The following is a 19,145-nucleotide window of genomic DNA, read 5'->3' on the forward strand; positions in this document are numbered from 1 at the left end:
AAAAAAAAATGTTTCTTTTATACCAAATATAGTTTTGAAGGCATGTTAACCCACAGGCTGGAAATTCCCATGGGAAGGCTTCCCCCCCCGCCCCCTTAAACTTCAAAGATAACCACATGGTTGGTTCAATAAATGATATCACCAACAAAAATCATTGCCTCTCATATATTTCCTGACCTCGTGGCAACAAAATCACTTTAACTCTATCATAATTAAACAGAATATTCATAAACTATAAAATATTTTCCCATTCTACATTGTGTTGAACACAAAGCTAAAAAGAAAAGAAGGATTAGATGCAGAAAATGACTAGGAATCCTGAACTCATTATTATTTGGCAATCAAAAAGACAAGAGGGGCACTCATCTTCCTTTCCTGTCTCATTCAGGAAAAATTACACATTATTGGCAATGGTCAACTGAATTAGGAATTTCATAAAAATAGCACATATTTTACCTATAAGCACAAATGAATATGGAAGTCAAGTAAATTAAGAGTTTTCTCATGGAGTTTAAGTGAATCCCATGGAAATGAACAAAGAGTTGCTATATGGTTTAAAACTAATTCTAAACTTGATCAACATACCAACCATAAGTTATAGAGATAAGAACAATTGTCCTTAAAAACAAATAAAACAAACTCATACTGATTCAGTGTCAACATTAAAGTGTTATCCAGGCCTCAATAAAGATGCATTACTATCCCAATTCAGAGTCTTAGAATAAAAACTAGGACAACAGAGCAAAAGCCCTTCAAGGCCTATTAACCAACATATTTAAACAATGTTAAACAACACTGAAGTAAGTTTTCAAATTTACAAACCCTCCATTGACAGGGCCCACCCCCCACCAAATCATTCTTTGGAAGCCTTAAAAATAGACAATCCACTCATTCTCAATCACCTGCAAAGCATGACACTGAGACAAACTCTGAGAAACTCGGGACTCATAGCATAAAAGTCTCTAAAAATCAAAAACATATTTGAATTCCACATTGAAATAAACTCATATGCGCAATAATACACTCCTGACATGAAATACTACCAAGAACACAAATGGATGCATTCTAAACTAGCTAAAGTTTTAAATATGTTTTTAAAGAAGCCATATAGAATGTAATTACAGTATTGCAGGCTGGGTGTGATAAGGGCAGTGGTGATTAGGGAAAAACCAGGAAAAATCACAGCCTTCTTGAGTAGTGCAGATATAGATGTATCATTGGCTCATGTGGCTACCTGGGTGTAGCAGGACGCTAGGGTGCCTGCTACTGGATAATAGTAATGTGGGCTCAGCTGCCACTCACCAGGGCAGCACAGGTGGGGGTTGCCAAGGCAACCAGTCTGGTCAGCTGACTAGAAGGGGGCAGGGCCTGGCCTATATAAACAGAGAAGGCTGAGGCCAGAAGTCAGTTCCCCTTCTGGCAGCCAGGGAGGAGGGAGCTCTGTTGGAGCAGAGCAGAGCAGAACATGGCGGAGAGGCCTGATGGCTGGAGAGTGTCTGCTTGGCAATACTGGGTGGAGAAAACCCTGAGAAGGATACTTGAGGGATAGCCAGGTTGGCTTGAAGTTTAGGTTGTAACCCAGGAGTGGGAGTTTTCTGTTTTGGTTGTGATATTACACTGGAGGACCGGGCAAGGCTGTAGGGGTGGAGAAGGCCTCAGGGGAGGTCCCCAGCAGTGGGGGCGGTTCCTAGTGCCAAAGAGAGCGCTGCATTTTGGGGTGTCCTGGCCCCAGTGTGGGCGATCTCGGGAGGAGCCCAGTGGGCGTAAGACCCCAGGAAGGGGGTCTGGGGGCCACGTAAGGCCAAGGCCGCCTGAGCCCCGATTTGCGGGGAGCGCAAGCAAGGCCCCAGTGCGGGCGGGGAGCACGAGTGGCACTGCATTTCGGGGTGTCCCGACCCCAGCCCCAGTGGGGCAGTATCGGGAGAGGCCCAGTGTGGGCGCAGCCGAAAGGCCCAGTGGGGCGTAAGACCTAGGAAAGGGGTCTGAGGGCCAGGTGAGGCTGAGGCTGCCTGAGCCCCGATTCTGGGAAGCCCGAGTTGGGCGTAGGATCCAAAAAAGGGTCAGGGGGCCAGGCACGGCTACAGCCACCTGAGACCCAACTGCGGGAATCACGCGGAGATAGGCCCCAGTGCAGGCGGGCGTGAGCGCAGGTGAGCGCGGAGAGACAGGCCCCAGTGGGGCACTGTCTGTGCGGGAGAGGCCCCAGGAGGGGGCGAGCGCATGCTGTGGAGACCCAAATGCTTAACCTGAGCAACAAATAGCAAGCATATTTCTCAACCAAAGAGGATATTGCTTCTGTATTTCCTCTGGCTGTCTTCTACAGTCTACCCACATCATTTCTTCCTTTTCTAGGCTACATTTCAAACAGTTCTCTGTCATCCAATCCCAATCATTGGACCTACACGCTTGGGAATCAGTGCAAATGCAATTAATTAAATACGTAGGACTGTGTATCAACATGAAGGCCTTCTACCACATTCTTTCACTGACTGCCCTGAAGAACCATAAACTGAATAAGATATAGCACATAGTAGAGAAGGCAGAAGGTAGGATAGGGTGGCAGGTAGAGCAGAACAGATGAACAGTAGCTGTATACTATTCTTAGAGTCTTCTCTGAGAGAAAAAACTGAGCCATTCAAGCATAGTTCCATCTTTCCTGAGGGGTATTCAGGCATATAAACAATATCTCATAGTCGACAATATCAATATCAGCTGATACATCTGAAACAATCAGTATGTATACTCAGTAATATGAAATTTCAGGACACAAGCAGTGGCATAAACTTGCCAACTTGGTAACATGTTATCAACAGAACAAGAAATAGAAATAAATTCTAAATCTACTCTGGATCCCAGTAGAGTCTCATTTGCTCTTTCAGAGGCATAATCAGCTGAAGGGCACATTTTTCTTCTCTTTGTTCTTTCCCATCAATTTTAATGGGTGCAGAACATCAGTCACATGAAATGTAATGGGACAAGAAGATGGATGAGTACATTTGAAGCTACTAGTCACAGGACAGAAAACGTCCTGATGAAGTGACACTGGCAGCATAGGGTCCAACAATAGAGCCTAGACAATATTTACTAAGTGATACTACACTGCTACATGATTTGGCATTCTCACTGGGCAAAATCCATTCCCTGCCACTATCCATCATGTTTCTACAGGTCAGACTTTCAAAGTCATTCTCCATTGAACATGACCAAATGACATTTTTAATTCAAAAAGATGAGTAAAACTAGGGACAAAGAGGTCATTTGAAGATGAATGGGAAATACTTCCTGTATTAGAAACATAAAACTCCTTCACCAAGAAGACTTTAAATGGTTTAGTAAAGTTGTTTGCATAAAATCTGAAATCCATCAGATTTCTAGATGAAGGTTTATTTGTGCTCTGTGCTAAACATAATGTATATAGCCAGATTCCACAACCAGTTATAAACAGAAAACTGTTTTTGGTATTATCTGAAGAAAGTGATACAATAAAGTAAATATGTTTTTATAAATTGCTCCATTTTGAAAGGCCTCCACACAATATAATAAAACATAAAAATAGGTAGAATGGCCCATTAGTTATCAAAGAAAAGGTACTAGGGAAATAGCAAACTAAAATTCCTATTACTACTGACCTTCAAGCATAAAGTGTAGCCTAAGTCCATCCTTTAATAAATTAAAAACTTTTATGGTTTACACAGAAATAGGATTTCATAATATTCATACAATTAAGAAATGTAATGAGACCTACTGTGACATTCCATCTATAGTTGTATAAATAATTGCTTAAATGAATTGTTCCACCATGTTTAATTCCATATTTATGATGCTCATCATTATTATTTGATAATGCTTATGCTCTTTCACTAGCTGTATGTTATTCAATATGGTTACTATTCATCTTTAAAGCCTTAAATAATATAGGATTTGATACCATTTACTATATGCTCCATAATAACGGTAATAATCAGTAAGGCAGTTTGCCCTATGATGACTATTCCTGCACAATAACACAGGAACATTTTTCAATACTATATCCATGAACATTTAGATGATCAGTGTTAACATAACTAAGGATGCAGTCCTACAAGCTGCTTGCCATTAGCTGACCCATTTCTAAGTGCAGAACTTCTGATTTCTCTGGGGCTCCACATAGGTTAGGCAATCCATCCAATATTACAAGTGGCAGGATTAGGGCCTAAAACTAATACCTGTCTAGCTTGTACATAATGTTTTTCATCTCTAGCTCTACAAGCCCTTTAAAAAAGGAGCTTTTTATCATTACTTCCACTTTTCAGATGAGGAAATTGAAGCACAAAAGGGGGGAGTAACTTATGCAAGGTCACTAGTATGCTGTGGGCTGAGTTGGGAATTGAATCCAATTCTTCTGAGTCACAGTACAGTATTTTATGCACTAAGACAAACAACTTCCTTAAATAATTTCCCAGCAATTGCATGCCAATGTACTACACTACTCCATTTAGACAATGATACTAACTCCAATAAAACACATGCACAGTAAATCTCGTGTAAATTTTGTGCAAGTGTCCCAGGATCCCTCAGGAGAAAGACAACAACATTCAGGACACTGATAGAAGTGAAGTTTCCCTTATGATACACATACACAGCTGCAGCACGCTTTAAAAGTGCCCAATTGCATGACAAACCAACCCTCATCTAATGAGGGATTAGATGAATACGCTTCAAAGTGAAGAACTTTAGGGAACTTCTGTTCCCTAGGTTCAGTCTATAAGCGGTATTGGGGCTCCCATGCCCCCAGTGCTATCTGCAGAAAGGGAGGGGAGAGAAGGGAGTGGGAGGGAGCTTCAGGCTGGGGTTTGCCCAGCCGGAGCTGGAGGGGGTGCAGATGGATTGGAGCCCCTCACTTCCTCCCCATCTAGATCAGGTTGGGCAAACCCCAGCCTACAGCTCCCTCTCCCTCCCTTCTCTCCTCTCCCTTCCTGCAGACACTGGGGGAGCAGGGAGAAGGGCTAGGGGAGAGAGGCTGCAGGAAGGTACCTCCACTGGATCAGTTGCAAAGCAGAGCCCCCAGATCCAACAGGCAAGTGACCATTAGGAAGTTTGGGGGCAGGGGAAAGAGAGAGTCACTCTAATTCATGGTGCTTTATGTGAAGTGCTATGAATTAAAGTGGGGATTTGCATGTCTGTCAGGATCCTTAGATTTCTCATTTGAACCTATAAACCTCCCCAAACCCCTTCTTACTATAGTTTAGTTATTACATCAGTTAGACCTCTACAGGTATGTGGAGCAGGAACAATGAAGCTTTCACAGTTTAGCTGAAACTTTCAGGAACCAGAGAATGAGGAGGGCCTGAATCATAGAACTTATGACTTCAGGAGATTAGGAGGAGCCAAAGACTTAGTGAGTTCAAAACATGGTATTAAGACTCACACCTTCAGGCAAGCCATAAGTACAGAGCAAAAAAATATACAGTCTCACTGGCAGGGGGAAAAGGGATAGTTGCAAACAGACATGAACATCACATTCCATCCAGATAAATAACACATGCTTAAAACACACAGTCAGACATCAAGAGCCCTCTTTAGTTAAATTCTGAAAACAAATAATGATGAAGATTATGTATGCTAGTTTGGGGGATTAAGTCTCTTTTCTAGCATGCGAAAGAACTTGATCTGCCTTGCTGATATTGTCTTAGAGGTCAGACATCATGGCAAAGACCTCAAGGGAATAAACAGCTATTGAAACAATCAGACCACAGAAGAAGGGAGAATGAATGTTTTCTTTGTTTTGCTTTGTTGATTATTGGGGTTTGCTTCTGCTGTTAGAACCAGGCAACCTTCTTCCCTGAGGAAAACGAATGATTTATTTTTCCACCTGATAGAAAACGGATTTTTAAGGTTTTCTAACTTCCTAGGAGTGCAGCAATAAAGGGCTATGAAGGTCACTTTAAACCTTGGATGGGTTGATATCATACTATTTTGTACGGATGTAGAGCCAGTCAAGTATTTGATGCAACTTTAGCACCTGCTTACAGCAAGATCTGAAACTTAGAGACAGTCCTGAGCAAAATACAAAATACTACATAATACAGACAGCTCTGTTTTATATGGACATATACCAGCTTCATTTTTAGATTCCACTAATAATATAAAGCACCTGGAATAAATTTCCTTATTAACTGCTACAGTTTTTCTACAGTATGTAGGGCTTGACAGTTATTTATGTATTATCTTCTCTCTACACACAGCCAGAATGTCAAAATCTGTCACTGTAAGGAAAACTGATGCAAAGCTTATTATAAACAAAAGAAAATCTGGCTAATCTATTTTTATATATAGTATAAACATTGAACTCTACATCAGATTTTTAAAAAAACTTTCAGTTGTAACAATCTGGGGGAGTGTTTATAACCTGGGTAATTCCTTTATTTTGGAAAAAATAGTGTCTTTTTATACCTGTGTCCCTGAGAAATCCTCAACTAACTGAGAGCCATATTGTTCCCTAACTACTCCAATAAAACTCCACTGTATTACATTTCTCACTAGGAAGTAAAACACTGGAACAGTTGTGGACTCTCCATCCTTAAAAGTTTTTAAGACCTAGCTAGACAAAGCCTTGGCTCAGATGATCTGGTTGGGGTTGGTCTAGGTTTGAGCAGGAGGTTTCATAGACATTTGGTTTTCACAGACATTAGGGCTGGAAGGGATCCCGGAGGATCATCGAGTCCAACCCCCAAGTGACCTCCTGAGGTCCCTCCCAACCCTAATTTTCTATGATTTCACAGCCTTTTTTGAAACAATAAATTGGGAGTCCTAAATAACTATGATAAAAACTACTTTGAATGATATCCTGGCAAAGATCTCAAAATGTTCTATATATTTAATTTAATAAAACCAAATGGGGTAGAACAACTGGCTACAACCAAACTACATTCTATAGGTTTTTGTTTTTGAATGCATAAATTCCTCTCTCATGTTCTAACTTCTCAAGAAGGAACACAGTTTAATCCCATTTTATCAAATTATCAGTTCAAAAGAACTCAGGACAAATATTTAGCATTATGTTCAGACAACATTTTCATCACCTTCCCTGCATGTCCTTCAAAACAAAATTTGGGTCTGCTACAGACTGCTCTTTGAAACCTAGAAGCTCTGAAAATGCGGAGGATATCAACATTTGTACACACCACTGACATAGAGGGCTCATATGAAGATATGCCTCCACTTAGGTCTGAAGTTTGTCTTAAAGGCCGCATGCTAAATTAATTTTAAAAAATGAGCCAGCTTTTCTTTTTTTTAATTGCTAATTATCAGAAGTATGCTTAACGTCCTTTGTTAAATTACAGGAAGCCAGATTATGGAAAAAACTGTGCTGCGCCATGCTTCATTTATTTTTATATTTTTGAAAAGTTTTTCAGCCCCCTGGAGGTCACTGATGTATTCAGAATGCTGCCAGATAGGTGCCATTATTCTACTAATTTCCTGAATTCTTATCTCATATGCCATGATCTGGTTGTCTATCTTATGACTCTTTTTTTATCTATCGTCTTCAGGAAGGGACAGTAAGTATACTCTTATGTAAAATGGACAATTGCACCAAATGAAATCCTGGCCCCACTGAAGTAAATAAAAAGGTCTCATTCACTTTAAAGGGGCTAGGACTTCACCCTGAGAGGTTAAGTCAGTTACCTAAGACATTTAGGGCATTTATACATGTGCTCTAAGAGGTGGGGGTGAGGGAAAGGGGGTGCTTTAATTAGCATGACTCTGAGAGCTGCACTGATTAAAAGTGCCCAAAGTGTCATGAGTATGAGTCTCCCCATGCTGAAAAATGGCAGTGGGGCACTTTGAACTAAAGCTTGTTTTACAAGCTTTAGCTCAAAGTGCCCTGCCGCCATTTTTCAGCATAGGGACACTGACACTTGTGATGCTGTAGTCTGCCAGAGCACAGTAATTACCATGCTCCAGCAGACTCAACTACTCAAGTCTGCTCTGACACACTGTAATTACAGTGCATTGGAGCAGCCTCCCTGCATGTGTATAGGAGCCTTTAGGGCCTAATGCAGTTTGGTCTCGAAGGCACCTCAATGGTGCTTAGGAGCATGCATCACTTGCATGAACTACACTGAATTTGGATGAAAAAACAGGTAGCAATGCCAAAATTTTGCCTACTGGTTATAGAACTCACCCAAAATAGTGGAGATTTAGCTTCTAAGCCTCTCTCACCCTTAAAGTATTTGAACCCATCTTTCTTACTTCCCAGAAGTATACCCTAAACACCAAGATTTAAAGCAGCCTAGCTGATACCACTCTCCTTGTAAAGCTGGCTCAGGAGACAGTCAAGGGAGCACCTTTCATGGGTTCAGAATAAAAGTAAGCAAAAAGAGGCTTGACTTTGTACCTTGCAGTTACACTGGGGACCATTTTTAATGAACGGTTACCTAAAACAATGCATAAAGAGCCCTGAGAACAGGGACTAGAAACCAGGATTCCCTCTTCTTCAGGGGAGTGCCATGACCACTAGACTACAGAGCATTTCTCCCACCTCTCCCCCACTGGGAAGAGGGGATTTCAGTCTCTGGTGATATGTGAGTTTTGTTGCTGCCGAATGTCTCATGCTTGGGCTGGGTGGAAGGGGGGGAAGGGGGAAGCACACATGCTTTTCCTCTTTTCTTTTTCAAAATTATTATAATGAAGTTTTAAAATATCAAAAGTCTCTCTCTCTCTAGACTGACTATCCATTTTCTAACAGGCTCATTGGGTAAAAGACAGAAAAAGCCTTGACAGCAAGGAACTGGAGTCTGAACCGCCTTCCTTCCAGGGAAGTGCTGTAAAGTATGGCTGTAAATTCACCTTTTTGTTGACCTTCTGGCTTCATGAATTTTATTCTTTGCTGCTCAGATTCAACAGGAGGGGTACAGGTGCACTCCATCTAGCCTCTTCCAACCCCAATACTTAGTGCAGTCTCCTGGGAATGGGAGATATCTGTTCAAATCCCCTTAAGCCGAGGAAAGTCGGCAACCTGGGCCACCCATATTCTGTATGAGTGCTCTAACCACTAGGTAACTGGGAAAAAACTGGGTACCACCACTATTGTTGAATGCCTCCCTCCAAATACCATGCAAGCTATAACATTACTCTAACACTATGAGGTCCAAGTAGAATTTGGGTACCATGCCTGCTGTTCAGCCTGGCAAGAACTTAAACAGATGCTTGTTCTTATTGTTTCCAACCTTTAGCTTTTTCAGTTACCCTTAGAGACCCCTACATCTCCCCTTTCACTGTATAAACTACTTCAACACCTACATTTAATGAAACTGTTATCACTCTTTCTCAGCATCCAAGTTACCTCTCTTCACTGTCAATTTAGGGGTTGACTGATAGCAAGGGAAGAGAAATGAGAAAGGTTGGAATCAACTAATCTAGGTTCTGTTGTCCAACTGCAAGACCTGGTTCATGACTTACAAGAAAAAAAAGATTTATGGGAAATCAGTTTTAAAAGTCAGTTTAGTTTGACAGAATCCCTTTAAAGTAAATTCTAAGCAAGTAAGTCTCTCAGATGTGGCTTGAAATATATAAAAAGCTTTATATGATCATATTTTTATGGTAAATGTACTGCTTCACTACTATGAGATGATATAGCTGCAAAAGGAATTATTCAATCCCAAATCTAACTTTGTTCATTTTAAGCAAGAGAAAAAATATCTCTACAAAGATTCTTGGAAAACTAACCAGAAATCAGTGGTTTCACAATCATTAAAAACTACCACAAGAAACCATCTAAACTGGCTGTGTTTTATTCTCTGAACAAACCTAAACTTTTTCAATGTCAGAACCAGTAGTCTGCATATTGCAATATCAGGATGATATCCCACCTGCATTCAGCATATTGCTTAATACAGAAAAGGAAGGTCATCCATAGAAATGAAGAGTAGTCACTTACAGAGAACTTTTTGGAGAATACCCTTGTTTATAAATGGTTATACAGGTTATTCAATTCCTTAAATATTTCAAGGGGAATCAAAACTTACACAACATAAAAGCATACCACTGTTCTGTTGAGTAGCACCTATACGAAGTAGATTTTGTATGTTGCATCTTGCCATGTGTGTCATTCACTTGTATTCTTAAGGTGACCACTTTTTAACCATGTGATTGGTACGTAAATATGTGACTAAAGGTTTGTTAAAATTAAACAAATGAGAAAATTAATAATGAGAAAATTTTAAATTAAGAATTCTTTAATATAAATACACATGTATTATGACACTAGCGTATTGTTATACTTTATTATCAGGGGTATAATGAAGTGGCTATGGGGTGATCTGGTAGCCACCTATAAGTTTATCAGGGGTGACCACCAGGATCTGGGGGAACGTCTATTCACCAGAGTGCCTCAAGGGATGACAAGACTGAATGGTCACAAACTCCTCCATGACTGTTTCAGGCTGCACATAAGGAAGAATTTCTCTACTGTCCGGGCCCCTAAGGTCTGGAACCGTCTGCCATCGGAGGTGGTTCAAGCACCTACTTTGAATGCCTTCAAGAGACATTTGGATCTTGCTGGGATCCTATGACCCCTGTTGACTTCCTGCCCCTGGAGCAAGGGGGCTGGACTCAAAGATCTTCCAAGGTCCCTTCCAGCCCAAATGTCTATGAAATCTATGAATTTACAAACATTTTGTATCTTTAGCATTTTGAAGCGAACAGCTAAGTCAACTAGCTAATTCATAGCTACAACATAAAATTCTTTGTTCTATGATCTCTAAGGTCCAGACTATATCTTCCTAGGTGTTTATATGGCATCCGGTACAATGGGGCTCCCAATCCAAATTGTGATCTTGAAAAGTATTCTAATATGTATCTATTAAGAGACAAAGCATCAGCTGCTCTAAGTTGCTTCTTGGAATAATTTTGCACTCTTAGTTAGTAGACTCAGCCTCATTAGCTATGAATTCTAGCCCTAGCTCTACCACGGATTTGCTGGAGAGTGCAAGTTAAAATTCTAGATTCTTCTCATTAACAGTCCATTGTGAGGCAGAGTGGCCTCTAAGTCTAGAGTGTTTTTAGGCATATCAACATTTGCAGCCAAAGCATACAAGGTACTGATATTGTTAGGACCATGTCCAATCCCATCTGAGGACAAGTTCCCAATTTTCAGCAGAGTCAACTGGAGTGGCCTTCACCATCAGAACAGAAGAAAGCTCCCACTCACATTTCTAGATCTATAGCAAAGCATCTGAACCACTCTGCTATTGTACCCTTATACAACTTTTATGTCTTGCTGTAATTCATTTTACTACTTGTTCCCCTCCTTCCCCGTCTTCTATTTTTCTTATTTATGTTCTACACTCGTCAGGGTATGGATTACCTTACTACATATCTATATGGTACAATCTCATCCAATTTCTTGGGTATGGATTGCCTTACTACAATCTCATATAATCTCATCAAGTTTCCAGAGTATGGATTACATTACTACATATCTATAGGGTACCCAGTACAATCTCATCCAATTTCTTGAAGTGCTATCTTGCTGCATCTCTTTCTCTATGGTAAATTTTAAAATTTGAAAATACTGAACAAAAGTTAACAGTGGGAATGGAAAGACTTGCATTGATTTCTTTGAGCTTTTCATAAGATCCTTGATGTAACCATAAGGACCAATATGGTGGCTGAAGATAACAAGGAGCCTCATGTGCTTCTGCCCCATCTTCTGTTGCCCTTGGCATGACCCTACAAATACACTGGAGGAATCCTTATCAGTGCATTTAGGGTGGTTTTAAAACCATTTTTGCACTTCTTCAACAATACAAAGAGTTTTTTGTAAGGACCAAAGAATATTGATAATGATGCACTATCACCCTCACTGGCACAAATCTATCAAAAGATATGTCAGAAACTGGACATATATACTTCATTAACTCAATGCTGCCTGTACAGTACACAGGAGATGTGGGTTGCTAAATAAAGCTAAATAAATAATTAGTATGTGGGGCTACCTTTCATGGGTTCATGAAATATTATCTCTGTAATTTCTATATTGGTATGTATGTATGTGGGTAGACTCCTGGGAAGAACCCATAATTCTGTGCCTGCAATGTTCTTAAAGTGCTGTAACAACACAAAGCTGAGCATTTTAGATACACTAAATACAGAAAAAGAAGCACTCTGAATAATCATGGTGATTCTCCAGTATTCAGTCATCTCTCTCAATACTTTTATTCATTCTTAAAAGACTTGTATTTGACTTTTTGTTTTTAATCCTGATCTGCACGTGTAATACTGCTACCAAAATAAAAGGGTACTGCATGCAAAGAAGTGCTGCACTCTGATTGGTTAGCCTTGTTCTCTGACCTGCTATCTCATTGCAAGACTGATTCAGTGAAAATGTGAAAATGGGGGAAAAATTATTCTAATGATGCCTTCATTCTCAGAAGCACTAGACTACATATCACTCCAAAGCTAACTATGTTACAAACAAGCTCACTACAAAAGTAACAAAACCCTTGTATTTCCATTAATTTTCTCAGCAAACACAGTCTTCTTTTTTAACTATATCTTGAAACACAAGAGAGCATAGACCAACTGTGTTATCAGGTAGCCCAGGTTCTGAAAGGTAAGGACAAGACTAGGATTGCTTTCCTTGTGTGAATATAAATGAACTGATCCATATATGCCAGTGAGCCACTGCTCATACTCAGTCAGTTCATGTCCCTGACAGACTAACTTGTTCTAAGCCCTCCAAAAATCATACACATGAGAAACCCAAGGCTGTCATGTAAGAACTGTAATGCCATACTATTAAAAATGTTTTTTGACAATCATCAATTAATGTCTGATTTCAAGATACTGCACTCAACTATTGTTCCAACTTCTAATTTTAAATCAGTAGTGTAAGCACTAACATTATGGTGGCAGTTGGTAAAAGGCTTTTACCATTGTTACTGGTTAAAAACCATGCTCACTGGTATGTGGGATCTAACCTGAAACTGCAACAAGATAGCAACTAGTTTACAAATCTATATAGGGTCACACATGGTGTCAAAAGTCACTTCACTGTTCTCCTTTGATATCTTATAAGAGACATTTCCCCAGCGGTATAGGATGCAAAGCTGGGGGTTGAGAGCCTTAGGAAACTATATTCTTCTAATTAATATATTTTATCTGGGCAAATACCAAAGTAAAAGTGGAAAAGTGAAAGGAATGATTCATTAATGACCACAAACACTGCTTCTGCACAGCATAAAAGAGAACAGATGAAGGCAAAAATTCCTTTGACATCCCTTAACAAAATCCTGGCATTGTTTGGGATTTTATTAGCAATGTCTTTACAAGAAATAGTGTAAAAATGAATCATCTCTGAAATAGAGGTAGCCTATTTCCTTACATCATTTAAAGTAAATCTATCCTTTTTTATAGCACAATCTGGATCCCTTATTTTTCAGCTGCGTAGATGTAAAGCAGGCAGTATCCTACTACCCTCTCTCCATTTTGCACTTTCAGATCACTTAGGCAATTCAGAGCTGTGGAGAATATAGGTGGGATGGGAGGGGTGCAGCTTTGCTTTCCCTTTTACTGTTGCTGTATAATGATGAAATTATGACTAACTACTAAACTAAAGGAAAGTGTTCCACCTAGAGACCAGCTTCATGACTCAAAGCAGCTGACAGGCTATCTGCAAATGGACATTATTTTAGGATTGAATATACTTGCTAGTTTTGTGCTAAAAAATGATGCAGAGGTATTGCCCCCAGAAGTAATTAACAATGTTAATCTTCTTTTTCCTCTCTATGGTGATAAAAAGAGTCATTTTTATATTTAATTAATGCAGAGGATCATTTTGGAAACTGGCTAATGAGGCGCTGATCACATTACCATGAAAATGTGCATTAACACTGCAACTGAGGAGGCTGTTTCATGTGTAGAGAATCCACTTTGTAATTACCCCACTGTGAAATGAATCACGTCAAGAACTCTAAGGGAACCAGTAGGCAATGGGCACTTAGCCACTGCTGTGCCAATAGACCACCAACATTATAAGCTGTTTTCTCCTCAATACTGCCTGTCATCCACAGTGCAGTCCAAAACTGTAAGTGTTCAGCCTCTGTCAACTATAATGTATCAAAGCTACGACAAATTACAAAGAAGGAAAGAACAGATGCTAAAAGGCACTAAACTTTAGATTGTTAGATCCTGCAATGCCAAAAGAAAACAAACAAAACGCTGTAAATCAAACAGAGATTCAATAAGATCTGTGCAAAATTATGGGCTATTATGGTAAGTGCTTGTTCCCCTCACCCCCGCTTATTATGAATAAGCTGAAAACACATGTTAACAACAAACTGCTATAGTAATATTCCTGCTGCTGGAAAAGGCAACAAAATAACTGGAAGATATTATGATATTTGTTTAGTCATAAACTAAAATAATACACAGTCTGCATAAAAAAGAACTGAGAAAACCATTATTCTTTAAATCTATTCTATTTCAGTCCTGTTCAGAAAATTCAAATGTATATTAAGAGCATTTTAATTTCAGCAAACATATTCATCTATCAATCATAAAATTATATACACTTATTGACCAGCACAAATTTGCCATGAAAACTTTCTTCCATGAGTCAGAAATACCTGAGATTGCAGACCTGTTAAATCCTAGCACCTGCAGAAGCCATCGTATAACTGATCTGAAACCACAATCCTATTACTAAAGCTAAGGGTTCCCTTACAACATTACTGATACGGTTCAATGAAAATTGCTGTTATACGACTGGCATGTTGGCAGAAGATGCACAAAAATGTTAAAAGGATCCCACAGGAAGTCATCTGAAGGGGGAGTGGCAAAGTGGTAGAAAACAACAGTCGCCCAAAAATAATAAAAAGGAACAATTTAACTAATAATTTCCACAGGGGGAAAACATCCCTTTTTATTTAATGTTTTTGTAAGAGCACAAAGTCTGAGTCAAGAGACACTGGCAATATCCTCTGCACTCACCTGTGAAACTTCATAGAGCAGTTTGTAGTGTTCCTCTCTCTTCTGAAAAGTGCACAGATTGCAGCCCATTCTAACAAGCAAAACAAGAGCAAAGCTTCTAATTTTCCCAGAACTGAAAGGCAAATGCACTGACAGGGAATCACCCTCCAGACTTGAATACTGTTTTTCATCAGTCACTCCAGCACAGAAACACAGACACACCACTGTTAGCTGGAAGCACAAGCCAGGGTACTGTGTAGCAGCATGCTCTTCTTCCCCTTCCCTAAGTATCTTACACTCACGTATACACACACACAGAGTTTCGACTCAGTTCATGGCAACACTCCCCCTGTCTCTGCATCAGTGCACATGACTACACAGATTCTGACTCATGAATATTAATAGAGCCTCATTGATTATTTATGACAGAACGTGTTAGCGGGGAGGGGTGTCATAGCTGCTGTTGATGACAGATGAATATTCACTAATTAAGAAGCAAATGTAGTGTGGTTAAACAAAATTCACTTGTGTCAATACCATAGCTGTTTATAAGGATAGAAGGATTAAGCACAGAATATTTCAAAGAGGAATACACATTTGTCTTTTAATTTTATCAGTAATCATAAGACTAATTCATGACTAAGAATTTCCTAGGCACAAAACCAAGTCTTAGGTTAGGTCTCCACCTTGTGCAAAAGGAATTATGAAATGCATTTCAGGAATATTTCTTACACATTTAAAAAAGTGATTGTGAAACCTCAGCGTATGTTGTTGAATATCTAAAGCCAAAAAAAAAAAAAGAGATAAAACAAACCCAGATGGTTGTACTACTACTATATTCACTTTTGACAGTGCCAAATCTACACAGAAACAAGGATACCATAATTGTGAGTCTATAATGTGTATGTGTAAATATACAGTGCATGTATAAATGCAATGAATATAAGATTAGATCATTTTTCTATATACATACACACATTATATACATGTAGTGAACATATATTCTACAGAGTTACACTTGTATACCTGCCATGTAAAACAAAGATTAAGAGAGTATAGTATAGTACAGTAAATCTTATCAGCCCTAAGTTTTTCAGGAAACTGAACAGATATGCCCTCTTGGACTTTTAAATATTCAATGGCTTCTATAATATAATGCCTCAGTGTCTAATTTTACCATTTATAAATTAGATTATAATAGCTCAGTAATTCTCAATATATGTATAAAAGCAGGGATGCATTTAAAATTAAACCTACATGTTAAATGTTAAAGGTAATGGAAGTCACTTGTACTTCCATGCTTACATTAATTCCCTTATTTTACACCACGTGATCTCTCTGTATGTTTCTTAAAGATAAAAACCTTGACTGTAACAAACCCAGGCTCTCCTTCTCCTCTCCCACCCAAAGCAGGCAAGAAATAAAAATCAAGATTTCTTCTGTCTCTATAGTACCTTATCCAACAACTCTACTAATAAAGAAGTATGTCCTTCTTCCAAAGCATCTTTAAACCGGATGGGATAGCAGGTGGACTCCAAAGTAAAAATAATTACTCAAGGAGCCAAGGTAACCAGTTTAGTTAAGATTGACACTGGGCTCTGAAGAATTTTAATTGCTAGACACTAATGTACAGCTACTATTTTTGGGTGCAGTTTCCTAAAAGTGCTTTGTCAAACATTTAAAAGTCGATAACAGGAAATGATTCTAATGAGTACTAATTGTTAACAAATTGGCTTTGCATCTAGCAGCACCTCAAACACCACCAGCGCACAGTAGCAAGTAGATCAACAATCATCTGCTGCTTATCAGTCCTTCCCCTTGGGATATAATAATCCGATTTTCTGGGCCTTAATTTTACCTAACGGGCTGGATGAAAGCCAAGCAGACAGACCTACAGGAAAACAGCATTATTACTGTGGACACTGAATACGAGTAAAGTTTGTAGAACCCTTATGCAAATTGTGGATGTACTGGTATCAAACCTTAATTAAAATTAATTTCTTTTAAGAAATGGATGGCGTCATGAGAGAGAAAATAGTGACCGTGTACAGAGCAGACTCTTTTTATACCAGCTACAGGCACCATTCATGTAACACACCTCCCATATCTTTTTTCATATGGACATGGATCTGAAGCCGACAAATCTGGATCAGAACTTTCCTGAAGTTCACAGGGTTAAGTTTGAAATTTTGGGAATGGGCTTATCATTGCTACCAAGTCATGACTTCTGGTTCTCTTCCTCTCTACTGATATACCCACAAAATTGTGTTCAGAACAAGTTCCACATACCTGAAGCAAACATTAGCTATTTCTTGGAAGGTTTCCACATTGCGGAATTGAAGAAGAATTCTCAGGTATGTCAATTTTAAACTTAAGAAATTCAGATCAAAGAATTAGATAACAGTCATGCAAGGACAACCATGCCATCTTTTGATGGAAGTGTTTTCTTCAGCTGCTGACAGAACATCTTCCTATGAGTTCTGAAAGCTAAACTATAAATTTAATGACAAGGGGGGCATTATTTACCATAGTTTATAAGCCCCACAATTAGTTTGTAAATACAAAAATATCACTACAGTATTTCACTTCTTAGTTCCAAAAAACAAAAATAAAATAGCAGATGAAATATGCAATTGAAACTTGCAGTTAATCTTTCAGCAGTTTTCCTTGGCTGTCCCTTTTTCATTACCACTCCTCTGGTTTTGTTTCCTTCCATGAAACCCACCTAGGCTTTTCCACTCATTTATCAAATGCCTACCCTTTGCCCATATGTACAGTAAAGGTTCTATTTTCTGTTCCTATATCCTTCTAATGGGCACTGGCTATAGAGCTAAGAAGATTTATTTCAGAAGGGAAAGGAATACTTCAGAGTACTTGAATTCCATCAAAAATGTTCTGTTTTGTTTTCACCTGCAGTCAGAACTTTAAACTTTGTGCATCAGTGTGTGAAATTTGAAGCAAAACTGGATCCAACTAATGATTAAATTGAAATATATTATGCACTTTGGTCAAGTTGAATTTGACGTTAGGAAGAAAGTAATCTCCTTTCTGTTTAATGCCCTCCCACATCAGAACTGTAGCTAAAGGGAGAGAAAAGATATTAAAACATAATCAAGTATTTTTTATTCTATATGTAATTCAAAGATATTTGAATTATTCAACAATCTTCTTGATTGTGGAGTTCCCCCTGTTCATCACCCATAATGTAATGTCACTACAAAGACTACAAAGGTTCGGCAGGGTTTACAGTCAAACTAAGAATGCAAGAACCATGAGCCAAAATGCAAAAGATGATTTAAATTTTAACAGTGTGACAGTAATATTCATGAATAAATTTTCATATGTGACAGTCTAAGTTGAGCACCTTGTTCCATGAGGCACCTGAGATATGATTTAGGTCACCTAAATTTGGTATATAGTTGTGCCAATGAAGCATTTCAGTGCTTAACAATAGGTACCAGTGTTTAGATAGGTACCTAGTGTTTCTCTGGCTAAACCTATCAAGAAGGAAGAGAGCTCAAGAGTAAATTATTCCAAATGGACCCTGTTCTAAAGAGTGGTCCTGTAGCTTTAAATATCACACAAAACAGAGCTTTGTGCTGTACTCCAAAATTCTGCCCGAGTGAGGGAAGCCAAGTCATCAGTCCAAATTCAAAGGCAAAACTAAGCGAGTCTGAGGTGGTTCAACTTAAATTTTCTTTCAGACTCTTCAGCAAATAAAATCCACCAATTTATATTTCGTTAAATTCAGACTCTTTTTCTGACATGCTAATATTATAAAAACTTTAGTCTGTCTGTAATGCTTTATTCGCACTCTGATTGGCTGTCTCGGCACCCAACCAGAGTGCTCTGCACACACAGAGGCACACAGCGGAGCGCTGCCATGGCAGCGGGGAATGAGGGGCCAGAGTGGGGGGGAAGGGAGGGAGGGAGGACCAGCAGTGCTTCGTCCCCCCAGCTCTGCTCCTTGGAGGCAGAAGTGGTGCAGGGTGCTGGTGGTGCAGCGCTGGCCTCGCCTCCCCACACAGCAGAGTGACACCATGACAGTAGGGACTGAGGGGCCACTAGCCTCGTCCCCCATCCCAGCCCTGCTCCTTGGAACCAGGGGCCAAACCAGAGGGCAGGGAGAGGGAGGAGGCAGATAAGAGGGGAGGAACGGAGGAGGAGAGCTATTGGTGGCAGCGGTTGGTTCA

The 19,145-nt window shown here is 39.4% G+C and overlaps 1 protein-coding gene across 1 annotated transcript in view; it reads right to left on the minus strand.

Annotated features, from left to right (window-relative positions):
- PDZRN4 (PDZ domain containing ring finger 4) overlaps positions 1-15,258 on the minus strand; it is a 170,864-nt gene extending 155,606 nt beyond the window's left edge. Inside the window, exon 1 of the mRNA XM_019543374.1 lies at positions 14,974-15,258. Within this exon, the coding sequence (XP_019398919.1) occupies positions 14,974-15,042 (69 nt within the window). The 5' untranslated portion in view covers positions 15,043-15,258. The remainder of the gene's footprint in view (positions 1-14,973) is intronic.
- Positions 15,259-19,145: the final 3,887 nt, after the last annotated feature.

Source organism: Crocodylus porosus, unplaced genomic scaffold, assembly GCF_001723895.1.
Source record: "Crocodylus porosus isolate Cpor-Errol unplaced genomic scaffold, CroPor_comp1, whole genome shotgun sequence".
NCBI classification, from domain to species: Eukaryota; Metazoa; Chordata; order Crocodylia; family Crocodylidae; genus Crocodylus; species Crocodylus porosus.